Consider the following 22,593-nt stretch of genomic DNA (forward strand, 5'->3'; position numbering starts at 1 on the left):
CTCCCCAGATCTGGCGCCCTAGGCGAACATCTATAACGCCAGTGCTACGGGCCGGCCCTGAGTTCATATCATATAGACTGTATATATATGCAACTCGCAAATATCTTTATCTTTCTCTCTCTCCTCTCTTCTCTCTCTCCTCTCTCTCTCTCAATGTTGGTACGCAAATGCGCCTTTTTTCAAATGACCCGGTGCTCTTTTTTTGGCGGAGGTCCGCATGCGCACCTGCGCACCAGTTATGTGCAGCCCTGTTTATAAACACAGGCTATAGGACGTACTGTAGGTCTAAAAATCGAGTGATATATATTGCTTTGCCCCATGTGAGTTGTTAACTAAAGCTTTTTAGGTGATTTCACTTCACTACAGTGAGTTAATCCCTACCATCTTTAGTTAAAGTGGAGAGCGGTGATCACAGAACAATGGCCTCTTGTTCCTTGCCAAAAAACAACACACATTTCACAATAAGAGCTCTATTGTCATCATGCAATCACAAAGACTAAACGCTGCACTAGGTCACATTAGTAAGGTCAATGGGGGCGTTTCCAAAAGCACCTGCGCCAATGAACTGTGTGAAGAGAAGAATGATTTAGAAGAGTGAGATAATGAGTCATTATCCTCTCACACATTCACAGTAATTGTCTCATATTAATCCGAGTGCTACTTTACTAAAAATGGCTCGGGAACAGACGGTAAAGAGAACATGTGGTAGGCTTGGATGAAATGTGGAAATCATTATCACAATACTAGCATGGATATTTTCAATATTTATATTTTTGGAAAGCTCCATGTTTTGTCATTATATGGCAAATCAAAAATAATCAAAGTGATATTCAAACAATAAACTGTTATGAATAAAAATAAGAAAGCAATATCTTTATATATCCAACAAAAGCTAGATTTGTCAGCATTATCTTTAAGTTCTCATTAGATGAGAGCTGTTTTATGATTGTTTGATTGAAAGTGGACCTATCATGCTATTTGTAGGTCTCAGATATATAAAAATATATAAAAAACATGTCTATGTGTTCAAAATACCAAACAGATCACCCATTCTAGCCATGCTTCATATCCCTCTATTTCACTTCCTGTTTCAAAAGTGCTGATTTTGGGTATAAAGCTTTAAGAAAAGAAAAATTGATAACAAATATAAAAGGAGGGGGCTGAGCTCATGCGGGACCCGGCAGCTACTGTCTAAACTAAATACTGCCTTGATGAAACGCCATATCATGGATTATTACAAGGAGAATTTTTTTTCTCAAAATTGCACCATCCTGCCTTGGAGTACCTTGTCTGCATGATAAGGTAGAACGGTCCCATGATGTTGTGGCATCGTGCAAAATACCAAAGGGACTGACAAAACACATTTCAAGGTCAGGAAAAGCCTCCACTCGTCTCCGCGGTGCTATGAAAAAGGATTCTTCAATTTGACTTCCTCTAGTGTCAATTATTTTGGGTCATGATTCTTTTTTTTGAATATAAAAAACTTTTGAAAACCTTTGAAAGTCCTAAGTATTGTTTCGAAGATCAGACTCATACGGACAGAGCCATTTACAGTGTTCAGGCTAACCAACACTTGTCAATTATCAGTGTCATCCAAGCCAAGATGAGGAAAACAACTGTGGATCAGGTCGCGCAAGGACTCGAATCTGAATGCAGAGGAGATTTGAGTGGTGCAGCAGAGATGTCAAATCAAACGCTCTTGTGAGCATCAACCAGTGATCAATCCCAGCGCAATCAAGCGTAGCCTCTTGTCAGGGTGACATTTTCTTTCAGTCAGTTTCATATCGACTCATCTGCCTGCCAACGCACCGTAAAGCAGCCACTGATCAAGCTACTTAAAATTAGCTTCAACATCAAGAAATATCGGTGTAGATGCTAAACTCGCCCCTCGGTCTGTGACCACAATTGTTTCAATATGTAAAATATGTTTCTTATAATTGAGTGTAAAATAAAACTTAAATTATAGAGTACAGTATGTGCATCGAATTTTAGGCAACTTAAAATGTGGAGTGCATTTTATTAATGGACATTTGTAAAAGTGACATTTTCACTACGTAAAAACTAAGTTAAAATAAAAAATTCTGATTTAATAATCTCCTGCATGCAGTTCCACGTGTACAGATTTGAAGCAACCTCCTCATGCTCTGGAGCAGCAGTAGCCGCAGAGCACCAGGCTCCACTACATTTAAATAATATTGCAGCTGTCAAATATGCTAACAAGCATTTTGCCACCTTCTGTGTTGGGTCTCTCTCAGGCTGGAGCCCAAAAGTCCCCTACCTGCCAGCATGACAAATGGTTGCAAAACCAATTCACTCAATTTGAAAGTGTGTTTAAATCAGCCTGCAAATGTCTTTAATGCTATTATGGCTGTCTTGCCGGCACACGGACGTAAGACAAACTTGACCTCAAAGTTTCTATAAAACCAGTGTGATGTATTCCTTTTAATCTCAATGCGTGTTGGAGCTAATGAATTGTTTAGCACGTCTATAATGAGTAGTGATTTGTGTTTCCTGGGGTACAGGAGGACGTGACTCTCTGGCTCTCTTTATGTATCCACTGCCACTATGGATTAGCCCCGCTCAGCATGTCAGTGGCATTTCACGGATCTAACCATCCTGTTGTCTCTCCCTCCTCCCGCACAACACTCGACAACTCATAAACAGAAATTGACTTCGACTGCTGTAGGGAACACTGGAGGCACAGATGGCATTTAGCTTCAGATTCACTCTTGTATAAATATTTCATCTCTCAACAAGCCAAATGAATCCACTCCATTCTAATACATATATAATTTGACAACAAGCCCAGATACATCCACTCTGTGTAAATACGATAGGACTAAAATGAATATCCCCCATTACTGTACAATAAGTATATGATGAATTATTGATGACTCCCTAATCATAACTGAGAGATAATAAGGATTTTTTTACCACCCCAGATTATATACCACTCTTTGTAACAGTTTACAGCCGACTGACGGCTCTGAAATGAAGATTAAATACTTCACAAAATACACAAAATACTTCACAACCATCTTTTCCGTTTATATTAAATGAACATTTTAAATAGGAAGGACTTAGGGTTGTCTTTAAACATATAAATAAATCAGCAATCAATACCAAATGTTTACTAGAAATATTCAAGCATATTTAAATCCAAGCTAAAAACTTTGAAATCAAAATGAGTGCCTTTTGGGAAAACATGTTTGTAAAATGTATATGAAACATAATATAGGCCTGGATTGCAGCTTCTGCAGTTGTGGATGCAGAGTTTGATCATTACTGTACAGACCATAGCTGAGCAAGTAGCAAGGTACACATGGGTAAAAGTAAATAAAGAGAGAGAGAAAGCAGTACATGCCAAGCATGATTAGTTTCCGAGGTATTTCCTACACAAACCGGTAATACAATCAGTACAACACACATTAATGTTTTAGAGGAAAACTCCATTTTGTTCACAGAGGAAGCGTCTCAAGAGAACGGGACATGGAGGGAAGTGGACAGGCCTGGAGCTTGTGAAGCAAACTGGGGGAGGCTGTTATTCTACTGACCTGTCAGTTCTTCCTCCCCTTTCATCCATCTGATGGAGGCAGCTGGCTTGCTGCCCATGGCTGTGCAGGTGAGCTCCGTCTCGTTCCCCTCGCTGACCACATCTTCCCGGCTCTCGATGATTGGGTTGCCTGGAGGGACTGACCCACGGCAAAAGTCAGAATTACAAACAGCAGGACAACATTTATAGACACACACATTTGGTGGCTTTTGATGATTGTTTAAGTAATGTGTGGATTCCTGCATCAACAAATGATGAACTCACAACGAACTCTCAACACCTCTTTGAGAAATACCTTTACTGAGTTTTACAAATAATAATGGTAATTTTCATGAATGATATGACATTGCTTGAAGAAACACAAGTGCAGGTAACTTGCGAGAATTGGTGATCTCATGTTTGTCTTAATTACGCTAAACAGTAAAAGTATTGGATAGTTAGTGTGAACTGGCTACTGCTGGATTTTCTTGAGACACAAACAAGGGCCGCTGGCGCTGGGTAACGCAACATGTATCTTTGAGAGTACTGTTCTGATTTCAGAGAGACTGATCAGATGCATGGGTCGTCTGGAATTGTAATTTCCTACCGGACCAGGATCAATTCAAAGTGTAATGAAGTGACTTTGCAATTATTTTCCTGTCTCAACATTTAGTTAACTCAAGAGTTAAGTTAGCTGAGTTCTGGTCCCGACTTTGGCCTTTTTGCTGCATGTCGTCCCTTCTCTTTTCTGCTGTTTTCCTGTCTATCTTCAGCTGTCCATCCAAGAAAAAGGCAAAGAAGCTCTCTAACTCAGTTTGGATCAAAGTGGTGGATCGACAGACCACATCTCACAATTATGACAAACTCACTTTCTCATTGTTGAGCTAAACAAATTCATAATACAAACATTCAATCAATAGATTTAATCAATATGAGTTGAACCCTTATTAGAATCTGTTACCCAACACTCTGAGCCAAAGTTATTTTGTGTAAGTACATGTGATTACATCCTGCAAGGGTTCAATATTAAATATACAGAAAGTAGGATAAGGCACAATTGTCCCTTACATCAGTCATTGCAACAAACTAGCTGAACTCCAGTTACTTGAAAGCAAAAAGTCAGCGGGGTGCTCATTTCAAGGACTCTTTAATGCAACCCTTGGTTCACAAAATGTAGCTAGGCTTCAATTGTACAACTAGAGTAATTACTTTAAAGTGCTTTTAATTCCTTTCAATCCCCCAGGATGTCTGCATGTATAATAAAGCTTAACTAGAGTATTTTCACTCCAAAGCATCAAAGTGTGGCACAGCTGACTCTCAATAGGGACTCGTTTGGAGCAGCCAAGTCAACATTCACCGGGATTCACAGAGTCAACACAGCTGCCAAAACCAACGTGGTCTGAGCCATCGGTTTCAGCATCTGCTCCTTTTCGTTATGCTGTTGAGCCCCGCAAGAGCCTAATTGGCTGACATTTTGTTTCAGTTGCTAAAGATAACAGGATAAAAGATTACTATTATTTCATGTCCCCGCTCTATACAGTAGCATAGCGAAATACATTACAAATGTGTGTGATGAGCTGGGTGATGGGTGCTTGTGAGGTTCACTTATGAAACCTCACACCTACCCAGGACAGTGATGTCTGCGTAGGCTTCCTGAGGAGGATCTGTGTAGAGCTGGCACACATAGCGTCCCTCATCCGAGAGTGACACATTGGACAGAGACACCCGCAGTTCATTGTCAGAGAAATTCACCAGCTGGAACCGGCTGTCCTTCAGAGCTGTGGGGATACATGTGAGACAGAGACAGTGAGGATACAGAGTACAGGGACACAGACGTGAGACATGTGGTGAGAAAGGAAGAGGGGGTGAGAATGAAAGATTGGATGGAGAGAGACAAAGGAGATGAAAGAGGAGAATGAGATATGGAGAGGGGGGAGAAGGGGGCAAGAGAGCCTTTTGTGGGCTTTCTCTTTAATTGAGTAAAAGAAAAGTGAACTTCAAAATGATTCATACAAGTTGATTTATAAAGAAGCTTTACAGTTCACAGAGCACTCGCTAAGACAGGAAAGTGTGAAGAGTGCTCATGAGGACTCCTAACAAGCTAGGATCTCTTAAAGTGGGCTGCTGCTGGTCATGGATGAATGCAGCAAACTCACATATTCCAGAAAACAGGGAGCATTCAAACATACATAATGAATTAAATCACAGAGCCGAGGTAGAGAGGGTTGGATGCTTGAAACTTTAAATCAGAAGTAGCTGGGAATCTGTATACTAATGCCGATATAGATTGGCTGAATTGTATTGTAATGTGGTAAAACTAGGTTAGCCATCTCTTTCAGATATTTTACTCTGCTTTTCAATTGAGTCAGCCTTCATCTCCAAGCACTCTTTTACATAAACAGCTCTGGTTGATTTGATTTGGAGCTCTTTTGATGTTTTGACCTGCCTTCTTTATCAAGTCCTCGTCACATCTTTAAGCTAACAAACTGTATTCAGGCCCTGTTTAAAGCACAGGGAGGTTGTTATTCCCCTAAGGCTTTACACTTAGCATCATCATCATCATTACCCAAGGTATCGGGCCAGTGTCAACATGAAACCTCATCCCGGTATAATTTGAGAGCTCTTTGGAAGTCTCTCCTCAAAGGGAAACAATGACACTGATGCACTTTGAGAGCCAGAGCACCTGCTAAGGAGGGAAACCCTTCACTTCGGGGACGCTCGATCAAGTTTATACGTGGCAGTTTTATAATCGGCTGAATGCTTACATAAGAGCATAGTCTGGTATTCATTAGTCAGGGTTAAGGCATATTGTTCAAGATATTTATACATATAAGGGTTGCAACCAAATGTAGTGATTACTTATATTAAGGCCCGGACACACCAATCTGACAACAAAGAACTGACACAGACGGACACCGACTGTTGTGTCGCCTCGCGTCTCTGCATTTTGGCCATGTGTCGCACTGGAACACACCGCAAAGACTTCAGCCGTTGGCCAAGAAGCACATACGAACTGCGCATGCGTGAGTGGCAATAACTCTCCTTACCAGCAGGCGGCGGTAGTGTGTACTCATCATTCAAAAGAGGCAACAACCGGAAGACAGACTGCGTGATAACCGAGAGAAGAAGAACAGACTGCGTGATATAAACAAACAATAGTATGTGCGTTCCATTTTCACTCTACAACGAGAAGCTCATGGGGCTTTCCCGACCCTGTGTCGAGAGCTGGAGTTAAATGAAATCTCAAATTTGCCTTCTTAATAGTTTGTTTGGGTCCCTCACTTCCATTTCACTTCTCATGCACTGATTCACTAGCTGAACAGCCAATCAGAGTGATTTGTTTTGCCGACTGCCTTTGGCCGAAAAGGCGTCGGCAAGGTTGAAAAGCCCCGACGGTGCGGGACACACCAATCTGAGTAGGGCGTGTCGACACTTATCGTCGGCCTGACGCTGATAATCGGCCTGGTGTGTCCGTGCCTTTAGGGATATTCTTTGGATTGTTATTAACAATTCAGTCAATAAAAATTTCAGAAATTAGTGAATCTGGTACTTTTTAATTAAAAAAAAAAACATACAAAATTAATTGATTAGTTAAAATTGAATTCAAATTGTTCTTAAATGTCCAGTAATTGTTAAATCGACAACATTTTTCAACAGTTTTTGTGTTGAAAACCAAGCTATGAAAATACCATGCAAGAAATATACTGTATCTAAACACATTTATGGAAACAACACTTATTTGACTGCATAGATAGTCTTGTGATTTATATGTATGTAAAAGAACGACTGAAAAATATTGTTCATCTTAAAGGGGAGAAGTAATAACTCTTTAAACTTGTCATTATGGGAGTCCATTATAACCAAATCAATTCAACATGGACTGAACAGCTATTCTTCCATGGAGAAGCTTTTAACTTTATTCATAAAGGAAGTTTTCAGAATAAACTGAAGACCCTGAAAAGCTATTTTCTCAATCAGCATCTCATTGCAATTACGGGTTTATTTCAGTGTTTTTCTTTTTGTATTGGTTCCCGTTGTTTATATTGCAGCGCCACTGTCAATTATATCCGCTCAGATGAGTTTTGGGTTAACTCTTACTAAATAACACTGAAGATTGATTTTTAACTTTGGTGTTGCTTAATTAGTCGTGACGATTAATGTTTTTGAGAAATAATAAATATTCAAAAACCTGTTTATAGGAATTTGTTGCCTTTATTGTCTGATGCTGGAAAAAAGGTTTAAACATTAAACCTTTGAAACACAAGGCATCTTCTGTGAAAGGATGCAGTGAATAAATAATGGTGTAATATTGCATCACAATCCATAGAGGTCCACCATGGCTGATAAAAGCTAATTTTTCCCATTTCAGATGACAATTCTGCAAAATTGCTTGTCATTTTGAATGAATATCATGCAGAATACATTTCTCATACCAACAATACTCGCTCAGCCTATATACCTGGCATAATTCATCTTTATTTGCTGCAATAGAAATGTGTTTATTTGGCCTTCACCGACATTGTAAAGCTGTTATTATTTTGTACGGCACTTATGCATCTGTTTCTGCCTCTTCGCTTGCCGCTGCTGTTCTTGTAGCGCCTGTTGTGTCTTTATGTCGCTGCCGTTTACTTTGCTGTATTTAAAGATCTGCCACTGTTTCGAGCGGCCCTGTTGACAGGTAACAAAGCCACAGGCTGAGGGGGGTCCACACAGGACCGGCAGTCCTTTAGGAGCGGAGTCGAGTAGTGCTGCTATGGGGTTTATTAGACCTCTTTATGAGGAACACAAACACACAGCAGCCACCTAACAACACCGCCGTCCGTTATAGATCTCACATATTTTCAGATCTAATTAGCACCTTTACGAAACCTTTTATGTCGTGAAATTGTGAATAGAACAACATTGACTAAGTCGGAGAAAACTACATGTCAAGCAGCTTACCAGCAGAGAGGAAAAGGGTTGTCTTAACCTTGGGAAATATTTCCTTAACAGTACAGAGTTAATATTGATTGTTACCCAGAGCTTATTATTCATTGTTGGTTTTGTAAACGTTACAAGTGTCTTTCTACTCAGTCGTGTCAGAATACAAATATGTCTAAGATGTAGAGCGCAACATGACCTATGCTTTATATAAATCCATTCTTTATCGTCATATTCTCAAGTAGCTTTGGGTATTTTGTACAAATATGACAACAAATGTTTACCCTGTCTCCCCTGATGCTCTTCACAAGAGAGAAAGGAACACACGTCTCGCTACCTAGACTTGTGAAATAACAGCTGGGATGCAATATAGACTGAAATGAAGAGTGTTTCTCATTCACCTTGAATCTTGGCTCACATCCCAGATATAAACACGTAAAAAAGCAGAGACAAAACTTGGTAGAAGTAGGAGTAGCCCATATGCTCATGCATAATCATAATATTCAATATCCTAATCTAAGAGATTATCGTACAATCGAACACTGACAAGGACACAAAAGTATTCCCATTATGGTAGCACAGTGTATTATCTCATGTTAATCTTGCCACTTTCTGAGCTTAATGACTTGTGTAAAAGCCAAGAAGTCAAGGACAGATGGAATCACGTGATACTTAAAGCAAAAGCTGATCTCCTTGTGATGTCAGATACCTTCACTTCAAATGTCAAAAGAGGTTAGTATACAGGATGTCCTGAAATGGGTAACTGACAAAAACACGAATCTGAGGACAGAAACTGTCTTTTTGTCTCCTCAAGGGACTTAAAGGAAAACTACTAATATAGTCGAGTATTTTTGCGGTCAATGGGCGGAGAAGTTTTATTTAAAATTCAAACTAATATAAGAACAATGAATATTGAAATGTAATTGTCAGTATAGATTTAGTGTATATGCATAAAAGGCAGTGCATGTAGCTTTAATGGCGACTGATTATTTTATAAATATGAACAAATAAATTACATGTTTGTGCAAACTTGTTCTATGTATACCGTTAATGATTAAATGGCTCTACAACGTCAACAAGACTTTGACATGCACTTCGGTTAATTACTTGATTTTCTCTATTATTTTTAAATGTTGGTCATCACATGTCATCTATTTGTTTCCTGCTTTTTGTCTTTTTGTTTACTTAGTTGTGTTCTCTGTATTTTATATGTCTGTGTTATGTGTAATAATGTGTAACGTTGCTGCCTTGTTGACCAGGTCAGCATTGTAAATGAGATTTTATCTCAATGCTTTTTATCTGGTTAAATAAAGGTTAAATACAAATAAAATTATACCTTAAATGACAGTGTGTATGAGGAAGTGAAAGAAACAATGTCTACAATATGCATTCAACTGCGGCTGCAGAATTATTGGTGTGAAGCAGAATACAAAAATAAGTAGTAAGAATTAGAGCCAAATGCTTTTCTTCTTAAGCAATCCCAGTGTGTTTGCATAATTCATGCTGACTTCACAGATTCCAGAAGACATGGTTAACATTGTGTCTGAGGCAGCAGCACTTACGTCGAACTTCTCTGAAGTAGATGGTTTGTCTGTTGGGATTGAGCAGCTGGATAACGGAGTCGTCGTTGTTCTTCACTCTGCAGCTTATAGTGGCTGTTTCCCCCTCGATCACCGACACGTTGTCGGTTGCCAGGTTCTGACCATCGACTTCACAACACAGACAGAAAAATGTTATTTCAGATGAGGCAAACGTTCCTTTTTGCATATGAATATCCTATCAAATATTTACAGTTCTTACAACAGGGATCGCAACATGTCCTCCAACTCAAACGACCAAATAGGTTGATTGTTCAGCAGCTTAGTGTTAGAAACAACAATTTGCAGCAATTGCAAACGCTCCCGAGGGTCGTATATTCGCTGCAACAAGTCCTCCAACTCATACGACCAAATGGGTCGATTGTTTAAGCCCTTATTACGACCAAATATGTCGTTTGTTCAAGCGCTTAATACGACCTATAATTACGTTTGAAAGTTGTCGGCCTCTAGTGCTCCCGTTGAATGCAAACGTTACAGATGTTCGTTTATTCACAAATAACCCTCTCTGTAAAATCCTAAATTGTAGGATAGTTTGGCCATTAAAACGCTTTATGATTAGATTTCTAGCGAGAAGTATATATTGTACTTTTAGAATCCACGTCCAGTCGTTATGTAGGATCTATAGTTTGATAGATATTACGAAGATGATTTGAGGTTTCGTCAGGAGAACGTGTATATGCGGCAAGCTTCCATGTAAAGTTACGGGTTGAAAACAGTATTTCCGGTCTCGACGTTTTCATAATAAAACCAATGATCAAATGATTTAACAGTGATATCTGCAGTACTCATCCACTAAAAAACATCAGTTTATCCTAGTTAATTATACGACATTAATTGGTTTAAATTGTGTACAATGCTTTTGTGTTTTTCCCATAGGGTTTTCTCATTCGATTCTGAGAGACACATTTCTTTTTTCAGAGGTTTTGGTAGGCTAAAATCACGCCGCAATGCACGTCGGGATATGGTGTTTATGTGATATGAAATCGGAAAACATTTAAAAAAAATAAAATAATACTTTATTCCGAGTGTTCTTGCTTTTCTCTTTGAAAGTCATCACATAACGGCATTGTAATACACGGTTCGGCTGCATTAAATATTACATATCTGCCGTAGATATGTATTTATTTACTGTAAAGTCCACTGAGACAAATGTAACATTTGTGATATTGGGCTATATAAATAAACATTGATTGATTGATTATAGAGCCCTGATCAGAAGACCTTTTGACAAACTGGAAGAGATGCCGCCAAAACTGAATACGTGACGTGGACCATAAAATATCAACAATTAAACAACATCTTCCATTTCTTTTCACACAATACGTCTCCTTGCAGTATCAACACTAATTCGGCTGACTTTTATATTTGATCCAATAAGTAGATAGTCTGTATTTACACCATAACGGTGCACAGCTGATAGAAAGGGATTTTTTTTGTAGTTTTTAAAGATATTACTGATTTTCTGAACTACCTTTCCAACTCCTCATGCAGTTGACTGTTACAGGTCTATACAAGTTTATGGTACAATGCATAAGCTTCACATTGAGAGACTGAAACTGTATTTTCCTTTACCGTTCTGTTTTAATTTCACAATAAAGTGAATAGTCATATTATGTTTGATATTATTATGTTTTATTAACTAGACCACTGGTCTAAACCGTACCTCCTAGTGGTTAAAGCACGTTATTGAATTTAGTTGTTGAATAAGTTTAATTTTTATGAAAACATTTAAATATTAAGAGTAGCCTACATACAAAATAGGGGTCAATGATAGAAATATAGAATAGAAAATATCAAGAAGATACTGTAGTGATCTCTACAATAAAACAGTTTAGTGCAGGACGTCCAAAGATATTAACAGGTGGATGTGCAAAACAGACAAACTGATAAGGCTGAATTTTACTCAGGTGTAACGAAAGTCTGATTTAAGGGTTGTTTATATTTCACATCATTAATCAGAATCTGTAAAGTAACAAAAATAAATGTAGTAGAGTAAAAATACCAGGTTGACCTCTGAATTGTAGTGGAGTAGAACAAAGTAGTACATGCTGCTGTAACAAAAACATTTCCCAACTTGGGATCAATAAAGTATCTTATCTTAAGATGATCGATGGCTACTGCCATATTTGCTAAATGTGCATCTGAACCTTGACAAGTGCATGTTTCAGGCTTATCAATTAACAACAGGAGGGGTCACAGACATAAGACCAGCTGTTAAATAAAGCTCTTCTGACCTTAGCTGTCATGTGGGTATATTAATGCTGCCCATTATGGGCACAAGCAATTTTCACCCATGTATTAATTATATGTTTTAAATTTGATAACACCAATGTGTTTCGTATCCCCTAAACCTCCAGGGATGTATACAGTTTAATACTGGCAACTTCTAATTGTGGGAAATACGAAAACGTCTTATAAAACTACAATTCCCAGTAGAGACGTGCCATAGAACATATTGCGAAACACACAATAGCCAGCATGTGTAATTCTGGGGGGGAGGGCTGGGCTGGACCCGTCCAAGTCCAGTTTTGGATAGTCTGGCGTGGTTCCATTCCATTTCAAAGAGCTGTTTGACATTCGGTGTAACCTTGTCGCACTGCCACTCCAACATCAGAGCTTGAGGGCTAATCACGGGGTTTGTAAAGCAAGGCGGATGTTGTAGTCCCAAACGATAGCTGGGGATTCTGGGTAGTGTAGTGTCTTCGGAAACTCTGTAGTGTCTAAACTCCGAAAAAACTATTTGTTTCTCCGAATCGAAGGTTAAAAACACAAAAGCATTGTACACAATTTAAACCAATCAATATTGTGTAATTAACAAGGATAAACTGATGTTTTTAAGTGGATGAGTAATGGAGATCATTTGACAGTGTGGGGAATACTTCCGGTTTTATTATGAAAACTTCGAGACCGGAAATACTGTTTTCACCCATGCTAACTTTACATGGAAGCTGCCCCATATACAGTACACGTTATCCTGGCGAGACCTCAAATTATCTTCGTATATCTATCAAACTGTAGATCCTACACATCCACTGGACGTAGATTATAAAAGTACAATATACACTTCTCGCTAGAAATCTAATAAAAAAGCATTTTAATGGCCTAACTATTCCACAATTTAGGATTTTCCAGAGGGTAATTTGTGAATAAACGACCCTCCGGAGCGTTTGCAATCGAGAAGGAGCATGTTGTTTCTTACACGACCACTAGAGGTGCTACACTTTAAAACGTGACTCTGGGTCGTATTTAGCTGCTGAACAATCGACCTATATGGTCGTTTTTTGTAGGAGGACAGGCTGATTCCCAAATAACCCTCTGGAAAATCCTAAATCGTAGAATAGTTTGGCCATTAAAATGCTTTTTGATTAGATTTCTAGCGAGAAGTGTATTTTGTACTTTTAGAATCCACGTCCAGTGGATGTGTAGGATCTATAGTTTGATAGATATTACGAAGATTATTTTAGGTCTCGCCAGGAGAACGTGTATGCCTTTCCCCCTATGTAAAGTTAGCGTCACCCTCACCAACGTCGCCAACTTTACATGGACGCTGCCTATTTGGTCGATTGTTCAGCAGACCCCTCAGAGGACAGGCTGAGGGATTGATGTACACACAAACACAAATTGTTGAGATATGTGAATAGGCCACATAGACTGTTTGGTTACGGCCATGTCTAATCCTTTTAATATAAGAGCCATGTGCAATGTTTGTCACTATTGATCTCCCCAAGCTCAGAGTGCGCCCTGTGAGTCAGTGCCAGATGGGCTGTAAGCTCTGCTGCCCACGAAGGTAGCGAGAGAGGAGAGGGTAGGAAGGAAAATAAACAAAGAAAGAGTGTGGCAACTTGTAGATATGGGCCGAGAGGAGGAGGGGAGGAAGAGAGGGGGACTTAAAGAGAGAGCGAGAGAGAGAGAGAGGAGCCGGGCTGGATGCTGTTTATGGATGAGCTTTATCAGAGCCCTCCATCTGAGGATCTATGTGACCAATGTGTGCTCCGTGTGCTCAGCTGTTCTGTATCTCTAGGAATAAAAGTGCTGTAAGCATCTGAGTCACTCAAGACACCACAGACAGTCCTTCGACCTTGTTGTTGTAACTTATACCTCACACAAAGAGCCTGGCTTTGATCCCCACTCAGCTTTCAACAGGGACATAATCAAAAGTCACCTTGTTTTACATTTATCTCGCAGGAGCTAAAATAGCATAAGTATAACGGTGAATACGATTTGATGCCTCAGGTTCCCACCAGCGGAGGAACAGCACTCCCAGCCACGACCCCAAGAAAACATCAAAAGCACATTTGCATGCCCGACTTGTCAGACACCTGCATTGCATTCTGACATTTACAAAGTGGAAGAGAAAAAATAACTGGAAAAGACAGGCAAACTAATATGATTCAAAATGAACGCCAAGCTATAAGAAATTAACCTCCTGTGGAGAAAAAGCTCCTCAGACCTGTCTGATGTAATGAACTACCCATTGTATTCCACGCTGCTGACAGGGATCAGGTTCAGGACAAGAGTAAAGTCATTTAAAACAGATTATGTTATAAAAGTCCATTAAACAATTGTAATGCAGTTTATATTTACGATAGGCATTAACATAATGTAATGTTTAATTGTGAAATAGGATACAGACATAAAACAAATTAAATAGTAGGCCTACTACAGAACGCTATAGTAAACTTTAAGCTTCTAAAGGTGAATGATTGTATGGTTGGGGGAGAACAACCCATTTTTGTAATCAACCAACCCATTCAATGGCGAGATGGTGCATGAAATAGAGCTGGTGCATGAAAAAGGCAATACTTGTAAATCTTACCAGTACCAGATACATTCTGAGAATTTTGAAACGACGGACTTACAGCATCACTAATGCCAGTTAAGAATACTGATTCTTCGTCATTTCATAAAACTCATTATACTTCCAATGACAACTTTTTCTTGCTTTTTAAAACAAATGTTTATGGCAAACAATAGTTAAGGTTAGGGATAAAGTATGATAATGGCTGATTTATTTTAAAACACTAATTCATCATTCAATGCAGAGTGTTGGATAACAAGAGCAATAACACTTTCATATCTCTTTGTTGAATATATTTGTCGCCTACAGCCACCAGCCAGTTGGTTTAGCTACTTGACTAAGCTAACGGCTGCTGGCCCCCCATAAATAGGCAAAGCAGCCTTGTGTTCAGCCTATTTTTCAGCCGGCTGTTCCTTTTTACACTTCAGTGTTTGTTCAAATAGGGCAAATAACATATAATGTGTAAAATGAGCTGGTGGGCAGCTTTGTTATACCTTTGAACAGAGCCTGCTAACTGTATCCCCCTATGCTAATCTAACCATCTGCTCGCTCCACTGTAGCTACAGTAGCCTACATGTACACCAATATCACATTTTTATTTATCCAACCCTTTTTAAGAGAGCAAAACTTCCCAAAATATCAAACTTTTTTCCTTTTTGGGATTAGGCAAGTTTACTTGATAACCTTTCTGGTAATCCACAACATGTTTTCATCCATCCGGACTTCATCAGTGTCACAGTTAGTAAATTATTGAATTCAATATTATTGAGGGTGACCCTCATTTACTTTTCATAGACACTGTACTTGCATCTAGGGTAATATGCCATTTGGCCAGAGCACTGTGGATACCCGATAAATAGAATAATGATTGAAAATAAAACATTCAAGGTTAAGGGAAAGATTGAAGTTACAGTTAATACAATGGTGAACATTAATTGGAGGTCTGTGACAGGACATGAACTCAAGTTACATTACCGTACTTTAAGATTGATATATGGGGCACAATATTTCCGATTGTGGGTTTGACTGTAAATCTTAAGATGTATCGTTTAATATGGTAAGTCATTTGACTTCAAAATCAGTTTTCTGTTCATCTGAGATTTAGAGGGAATAATGAGGGAAGCAAACATAATAATTTACAAACTTTGCTATGTTATAAATGCATATAGTATAGGCTTTTAAACCATATATTAGTCGTTCAGCTTTTTCTCCGAATCATACCATTTCCTCATGGTCAGGTATTAGCATGGCCTAGAACTTGTTTATGAAACACCAAATTAGTAAATGGATGTAGGAATGAGAAGAGGGAGTGATTAGTTACTTCCTTGCTTCATAAAAAGAATGAATAAATAGAGATTAACCATGGGCATCAATTCAAATAAAAATATTTTTCATGTGGAGAGTTGAAGTGTGTAAGTTTGGAATGATATCAAGTGTGCTGGAGCTCCTCTGCTCATGTGCTAAGTGCTGCAGAGGATGAGGCGAAAGCAATGTGAAGTGTTTTGATGTCTATTTTATTTCATTGCTGTAAAAGTAATATACTTGGCAGTCAAAACAGCAACATTGAGCAGCCTCAAAGCAAGGTTATTCTGCTACCAATCTGTTGGACTGAGAGAAAGGGAATGTAATAGATAAATTCTCCATAAGGTTTAGCCGCCCCAAGCAAGGTTGGTCCCCCTCCAATATCCTGGCCTAGGCTCATCTCCAATTCAAAACACACATAAATAACGTCGCTGTGATTAGCAATCCCATCAAAGAGAAAACGGGGCACTTTGTGGAACATGGAGGGTTTTTGCAATTGGAGTAAACATTTTCAATTGCCTCTGCATCCTGGTCATGATTGGGTACAAATGAGGAGAGGCAGTCATTAATTCTGGGTAGTGGGTGGGGATGGAGGGGAGTGGGCAGAGGCATGGCACAGATGACTGGCTGATACATTCACACTCATTCCAGCAGCTGTCTGGAAGAGTAAAGTGCCTGTATCTCTACACATGGCTGCCCTCCTGTTCCCGCATCACAACATACTGAATGAAACAGTCAGAGTGAAATACAGACCTTCAAAAGTCTCTGCTCTCTCTGAGGGGCTGTACAATCTGGCATCAATAGTCTGGCATGGAGGCTCACCTCATCAGCCGCACTCAAAATGCAAAACAGCAACTATCCCCAACCAAATGTATGAAGTACACGAAAATCAGGAAATATTAGCAGACCGGCAGAAGTTCAGAGAAGGGTACCTTAGAATGAAGCTGGCTCCCTCTTTGAACTTTTCTCTCTTGTTTTCGCATCAAAAGACATGAAAGGGGTAGCAAAAAGCTGGACAGCCAGCATCCAATTCCTCTCTCTTGAGTCACCGCTGTCTGCAGCAGTCGTGACCTTTCAAAGAACAACCAGAACTATAGCCAGTCATTAACAATAACAAGTTCTGCCTCTGCTCCTCTGATGCAGCATGCCTTTACCCAGCTCAGTCATTAAACCCTGATCCTCATGATGAAATGCTGTTTTAAGAATATTCACAAGTGAGAAGTACTCAGTCTCAGTGTATAATTAGTGCTGTGCCATTCCTCCTAGACCCTTTGCATGGGAAGGTTTCAGAAATTTCAAATCCACTAATTTGACCATCTTTATTTTATTACCAAAGAAAAGATCTCTTAGAAGCTCAGTGGAACTGATTGTATAATGATGCTGCAACATGACTTGAAAATAAGGCTGTGGTGACATATGAAGAGGTATATATGTCAATGTTCTAAGTAAATGAAAGTATTGATACACTTTAATTATTGAGTACCACTTTATATTGTGGCATCCTTTATCAAGTGTTTGCAAATCCTAACTGAATCATTTTCTAAAGCTTCATGAATTAATTAAAAGCCATGTTCACTTTGCTTTCCGAGGTCTAAAATAAAGGATACATTTAAAGTTTGTGACTTTTAGAAATTGGTATCAGACTCACTACACGGTCTCCCTTTTCAATGTTTTACTTAGTTGCATTAGGAAAGGTTTCAAGCTGACATTTGTCTGGTACAGATGAATTAACCTTACAAACCCCTAATCAATAAAGTAAAAATATTTCAGGGCAGGGCAGTTAAAAGTGTCATGTTGGACTTACTGTAGCATCTGGACAGGTAAGATAAAGTGTTGTTATCATTGATTATTTGTTAGAAAATGGTTGTTGCTATGTGTTTTTTGGGCTTCAGTGAAACCAGCTTAAACCAGGGAACTGCTGTCAATAACTCACTGATACCTTACATCATGTTGGAACCAAGATAACATGAAAAGCTGAAGGCTTAGCCCAGCTCTTCTACAAGGGAGTTAGTTTGTAGCTGGACAATCACAGAAAAGAGGAGAGAGCTGCATAACTCACAACTCATGTTCCTGAGGAGGAAAACATGTGTTGCACATACTGTATAGTGTATACATGTATATTAATGGACAAACATGTCTACATTTCTGTACTTACATTTGTCCAAGCGTTTTTTCTACTGAACAATTATTATTATTATACATATTTACTTATTTTCTCTATATTTATTGAAAATGCTTATGGTAGTGAATATATTAAACATAAAACCTGCAACTTACTTGTACACATTGTCACTGTGTGTTAGCATAAACATTTAGCTCAAAGCTCTGATTTCATGTTCACAGAGCTGCTAACATGGAAAGTCTTGTTTTCGAGATCGTTTTCACCAGTTGTGTTTTATTTTCGGTGTTGATATAATTTCATTTGGTAAAGTGCACCTCCGAGCATTGCAGATCTCAGTAAAAAGTTCATTAAAAAACAGACCAACTTAAGTGGCAACCAAGTGGTCTGAAACAAATGGAAATCTGCCGTTACATGTGGCGAAATGTTGATTTGAGAATTAAGAATAAAAGGAGTGGATCTGCATTGTGAGTGCATGGCTCTCTCCTCCTCGCCTGAAAAGAAAACACGACCATAACAAACCACTCATGTCAATATTCACAGACAAACAGACTGCAATGGACAGCCAATACACACACACACACACACACACCCACACACACACACACACACACACACACACACACACACACACACACACCACACACACACACACACACACACACACACACACACACACACACACACACACACACACACACACACACACACACACACACACACACACACACACACACACACACACACACACACACACACACACACACACACACACATCCAATGAACAGCAGGTAGCAGTAAAAAGAAAGAGTACCTGTCACGGTTTCAGCAGCTCCTGGTGCAGCACAGGAAGAGGATGAGTGTGGAAGAGAAGAGGAGAAAACAGAAAAGAAGTTGTGAGCAGAGAGTTATATTACACTGGTAAAATACTTTTTCATTGGTGATAAATACCGCTGTTAAATTGTATCAAAGCTTCATATCATTTTTTTTCTATTTATCACCTGTAAAGAGAAATACAAAAGGGATCATAATGAGTATTTATTTTAAGTTCTATTTTTCCACAGGTGTTAACAATCCCAGACACAATGAGCGATTTTGCGTCCATTCATCCAGCGCTATATTAATATGGAGGAAAAGAGGGGATATATGAACCTTTTGTTTCTCCCCCCCCCCTTGTGTCTCTTATTGAGATTCCAGCCATGCCTCCCTGGAGCAGCCACTGGCTCCCCCAGGACCCTGCCGTGTATCCTGGAGAAGAGAGCACCCATTCGGAACGGTGCCCACCCAAACTGGCATCTCACAGGGCATGGGAGACTGGCGTGTTCCCAAGTCCCCGCAGCAGTGCTCAGGGCCTGCACCCTCGGGAGAGCTTCCATCATTCATTGTCTGCTATTCATAAGCAACACCCATCCTCTCTCTTTCTCTCGTTCACACACATCCTTGCCCTCTGCTGTACATCCATATCTAAAAAAAAGAATTATAGTTTGCACACCATATTCTATTTTATTGACATTTCACACACACTTTGCAGCTTCTTTACTCTGAGCAATGGGGGCTCTGGTGAAAAGCGTACAGTATGTTAAAGTGAATACTTGTCTCACTTGTCATTGCCGGCTTAATAAGGGTGTAAGGTATGACACATGTCCTTATTATACTCCTTTGTGCATTCTCAATGTGTCAGCAATTCCCCCAGGACAAAAGAGGTTTGAGTGACAAATCTTACATGATGAGGACATTTTCGCGAACATTGTCCAGGAGGCCATGCCACTGTGAAAAACTTCAGGTGTCATTCAAAATGTTGTCTTTATTATGCGATACTTCAGCATAATGAGGCTTCTGGGGCAATTCTGCTTCAGCTGAGAGTGATCTGAACAAAACGAGGCCGCGAGCGTGATAGCCAGACTCAAACTCGAGCTTGAATGAGCACACCGTATGCGTCCCGGTCTAACCAGCCCTCAGGACAGCCCATAATGAGGCTTTTGAGCTGCTTTAATTGCCAGGTAATTATAATGTTGTAGCAACATTATGTAAATGACTCATTATCACCTTGTATGTGTAGTATATCTGCCCTCATTTTACTTTACAAGAGAGTAACCCAGAAAAATGCATCACCCTGTCAACAGAGACCTATATCTTAACCGAGAGACTTGTGATGTAGTGCGGTGACACCTTCCTAACCCTTCAGGATGATCCACTTCCTGCTGGTGGCCTCTGAAGGGGCTATACATAGCGTTGTGGTGTGTCTGCCGCACTCGCCTTCGCTCCTCTGTACCTGCAGCACATTAGATAGAAGTTATGAGGTGCCAGCTCGCTTGTGATTAGATGTCATGGCTGTCGCTCTGCTTAGACAGTGCTGATAGACAGATTTCTAGAGAAATGCGTGTGATGGCATTCGTGCGGGTGCTGCCGTTGCACCAATCTGTCAATCACGCTGGAGCAGAGCAGGCAGGCCAACCATCCTCCAAATAATCTCTGTCCTTGTCTCCTCGCCTCTTCTCCTTTTCATCCCGAGCGTTATGTTAGAAAACAGAAAAAGTGGAACATTTCCCCGCTCTCCTCCTAGATTGATGTTACATTTCCTGCTGGAAACACTCTCATTGTGAACATTTGAAAGGGTGTATTTTTGCACTACATTATGTTTTCTGTAAGACGCAGGATCCAGGTGCTCCGTCATTCAGGCATCTGTGTTTAACCCGTTGCCACCCCAACAAATTCAGAATAAACTGCACTTTTTGAGTCACTGAGGCAAACTAAGATCTCAGGAGACAGGCCGCCTGTGTGGTAAAAGTGGCATATAGTCTTCCCCCCATGTCTCTCTCTCTGTGGCTGCTGCTCAGTAAAAGCAGTGGGGTAACACTAATGAGGCAACATTTCTTCTCGGTACTAGTGTGATGCCTTTGAATTAATGTTCTTCCTTTCAGGTAAAACATTCCCTTGCTTATTTATGCTCATGATCTGCAGCGTGTTGCATGTCAAACTAGTGTGTGATCGCACTGCATAAGAGGACATAACAGAGCTGCGTGCTGGAACTCTGTGTACTTCCCCGTAGAGATCCACATGGGCTGCCATTGTGTGTGTGTGTGTGTGTGTGTGTGTGTGTGTGTGTGTGTGTGTGTGTGTGTGTGTGTGTGTGTGTGTGTGTGTGTGTGTGTGTGTGTGTGTGTGTGTGTGTGTGTGTGTGTGTGTGTGTGTAATGATGCTGTCTCACTGTGTGGAGCCCACTGTGTTTTCATTTAATTAGAGGGTTCAGAGGTAGGCTTCAAACTTTTTTCTCTTCAAGGAAATCGGATGAAGCAGTGAGCTCCTGCAGAGTGGACCCAGTAAACACGGACGACTTGTAAGGTCAGGATTTTCACAAAAGAAACCCATCAAAGAGTTTCGGCTGTCCTCGCAAAAAGATAAAAAATGGTGCCCGATACCCCCTGGAATTTGTTGTTTCCATATTCAGTTGTAAATGCACATTAAATAATTCATTCATTACCTATACTGTAGATCAACCCAGTCTCATGGCATTTCGTGTTCACCAACACGATTTTTAATCTATTGATTCGTGTTCACCAACACGATTTTCCCCTTTTTTTCGTGTTGCACAGCACGATTTTAAAAGCAATGTATTTCTACTGGTAATGACGCTCATGGAAGCACGGCATTCGTTTGTGTCGGCTGCCCTTAAAGGCAATGTGAGCGTCCATTCTCATTGGATAACGGAGAATTGTACACCCGGAAGTAAGTATTCCCCTTACTGTCGATTGAGTTTACAGTGTTATCTGCACTACTCATCGACTAAAAAACACCAGATTATCCTTGTTAATTACACAACATTGATTGGTTTAAATTGTGTGCAATGCTTTTGTATTTTTCCCCTTCGATTCGGAGAAACAAATATTTTTTCGGAGTAAAGGATAGCAGAAGACACTACACTACCCAGAATCCCCAGCTATCGTTTAGGACTACACCATGTGCTCTGTTTGACAAACCCCGTGATAGTCCTCAAGCTCTGTGATTGGAGAGTGTGCTCCGAGGGTTACGCCGAGCCTCGAACAGCACTTGAAATGGGATGGAACCACGGCAGACTGTCCAAAACTGGATTTGAACGGGTCCACCGCGTCCCCCCTTCCCCCACCCCGTCCCCAGAACTACACATGCTGGCTATTCTGTTTCGCAACATGTTCTCTATCTATGGCACGTCTCTACTGGGAGTTGTAGTTTTAAAAGACGTTTTCGTATTTCCCATAATAAGAAGTTGCCAGTATTAAACTGTGTACATCCCTGGAGATTTAGGGGATAGGAAACACTCACATTTAAAACATATAATTAATAAATG

General features: G+C 39.9%; 1 protein-coding gene across 3 annotated transcripts in view; it reads right to left on the minus strand.

Moving 5' to 3' along the window:
• Positions 1-22,593, minus strand: part of cadm1b (cell adhesion molecule 1b) — a 150,256-nt gene that overhangs the window by 31,451 nt on the left and 96,212 nt on the right. For 2 of the 3 annotated variants that reach the window (XM_034197923.1, XM_034197921.1), the window contains exons 2-5: positions 19,084-19,104; positions 10,015-10,161; positions 5,158-5,310; positions 3,555-3,692 (exon numbers count right to left, since the gene is read on the minus strand). In XM_034197923.1, coding sequence (XP_034053814.1) covers positions 3,555-3,692; positions 5,158-5,310; positions 10,015-10,161; positions 19,084-19,104 — 459 coding nt within the window. The remainder of the gene's footprint in view (positions 1-3,554; positions 3,693-5,157; positions 5,311-10,014; positions 10,162-19,083; positions 19,105-22,593) is intronic. The other variant, XM_034197922.1, reaches the window with a different exon arrangement.

The sequence above is a fragment of the Gymnodraco acuticeps genome, unplaced genomic scaffold, assembly GCF_902827175.1.
Source record: "Gymnodraco acuticeps unplaced genomic scaffold, fGymAcu1.1, whole genome shotgun sequence".
Lineage (NCBI taxonomy): Eukaryota > Metazoa > Chordata > Actinopteri > Perciformes > Bathydraconidae > Gymnodraco > Gymnodraco acuticeps.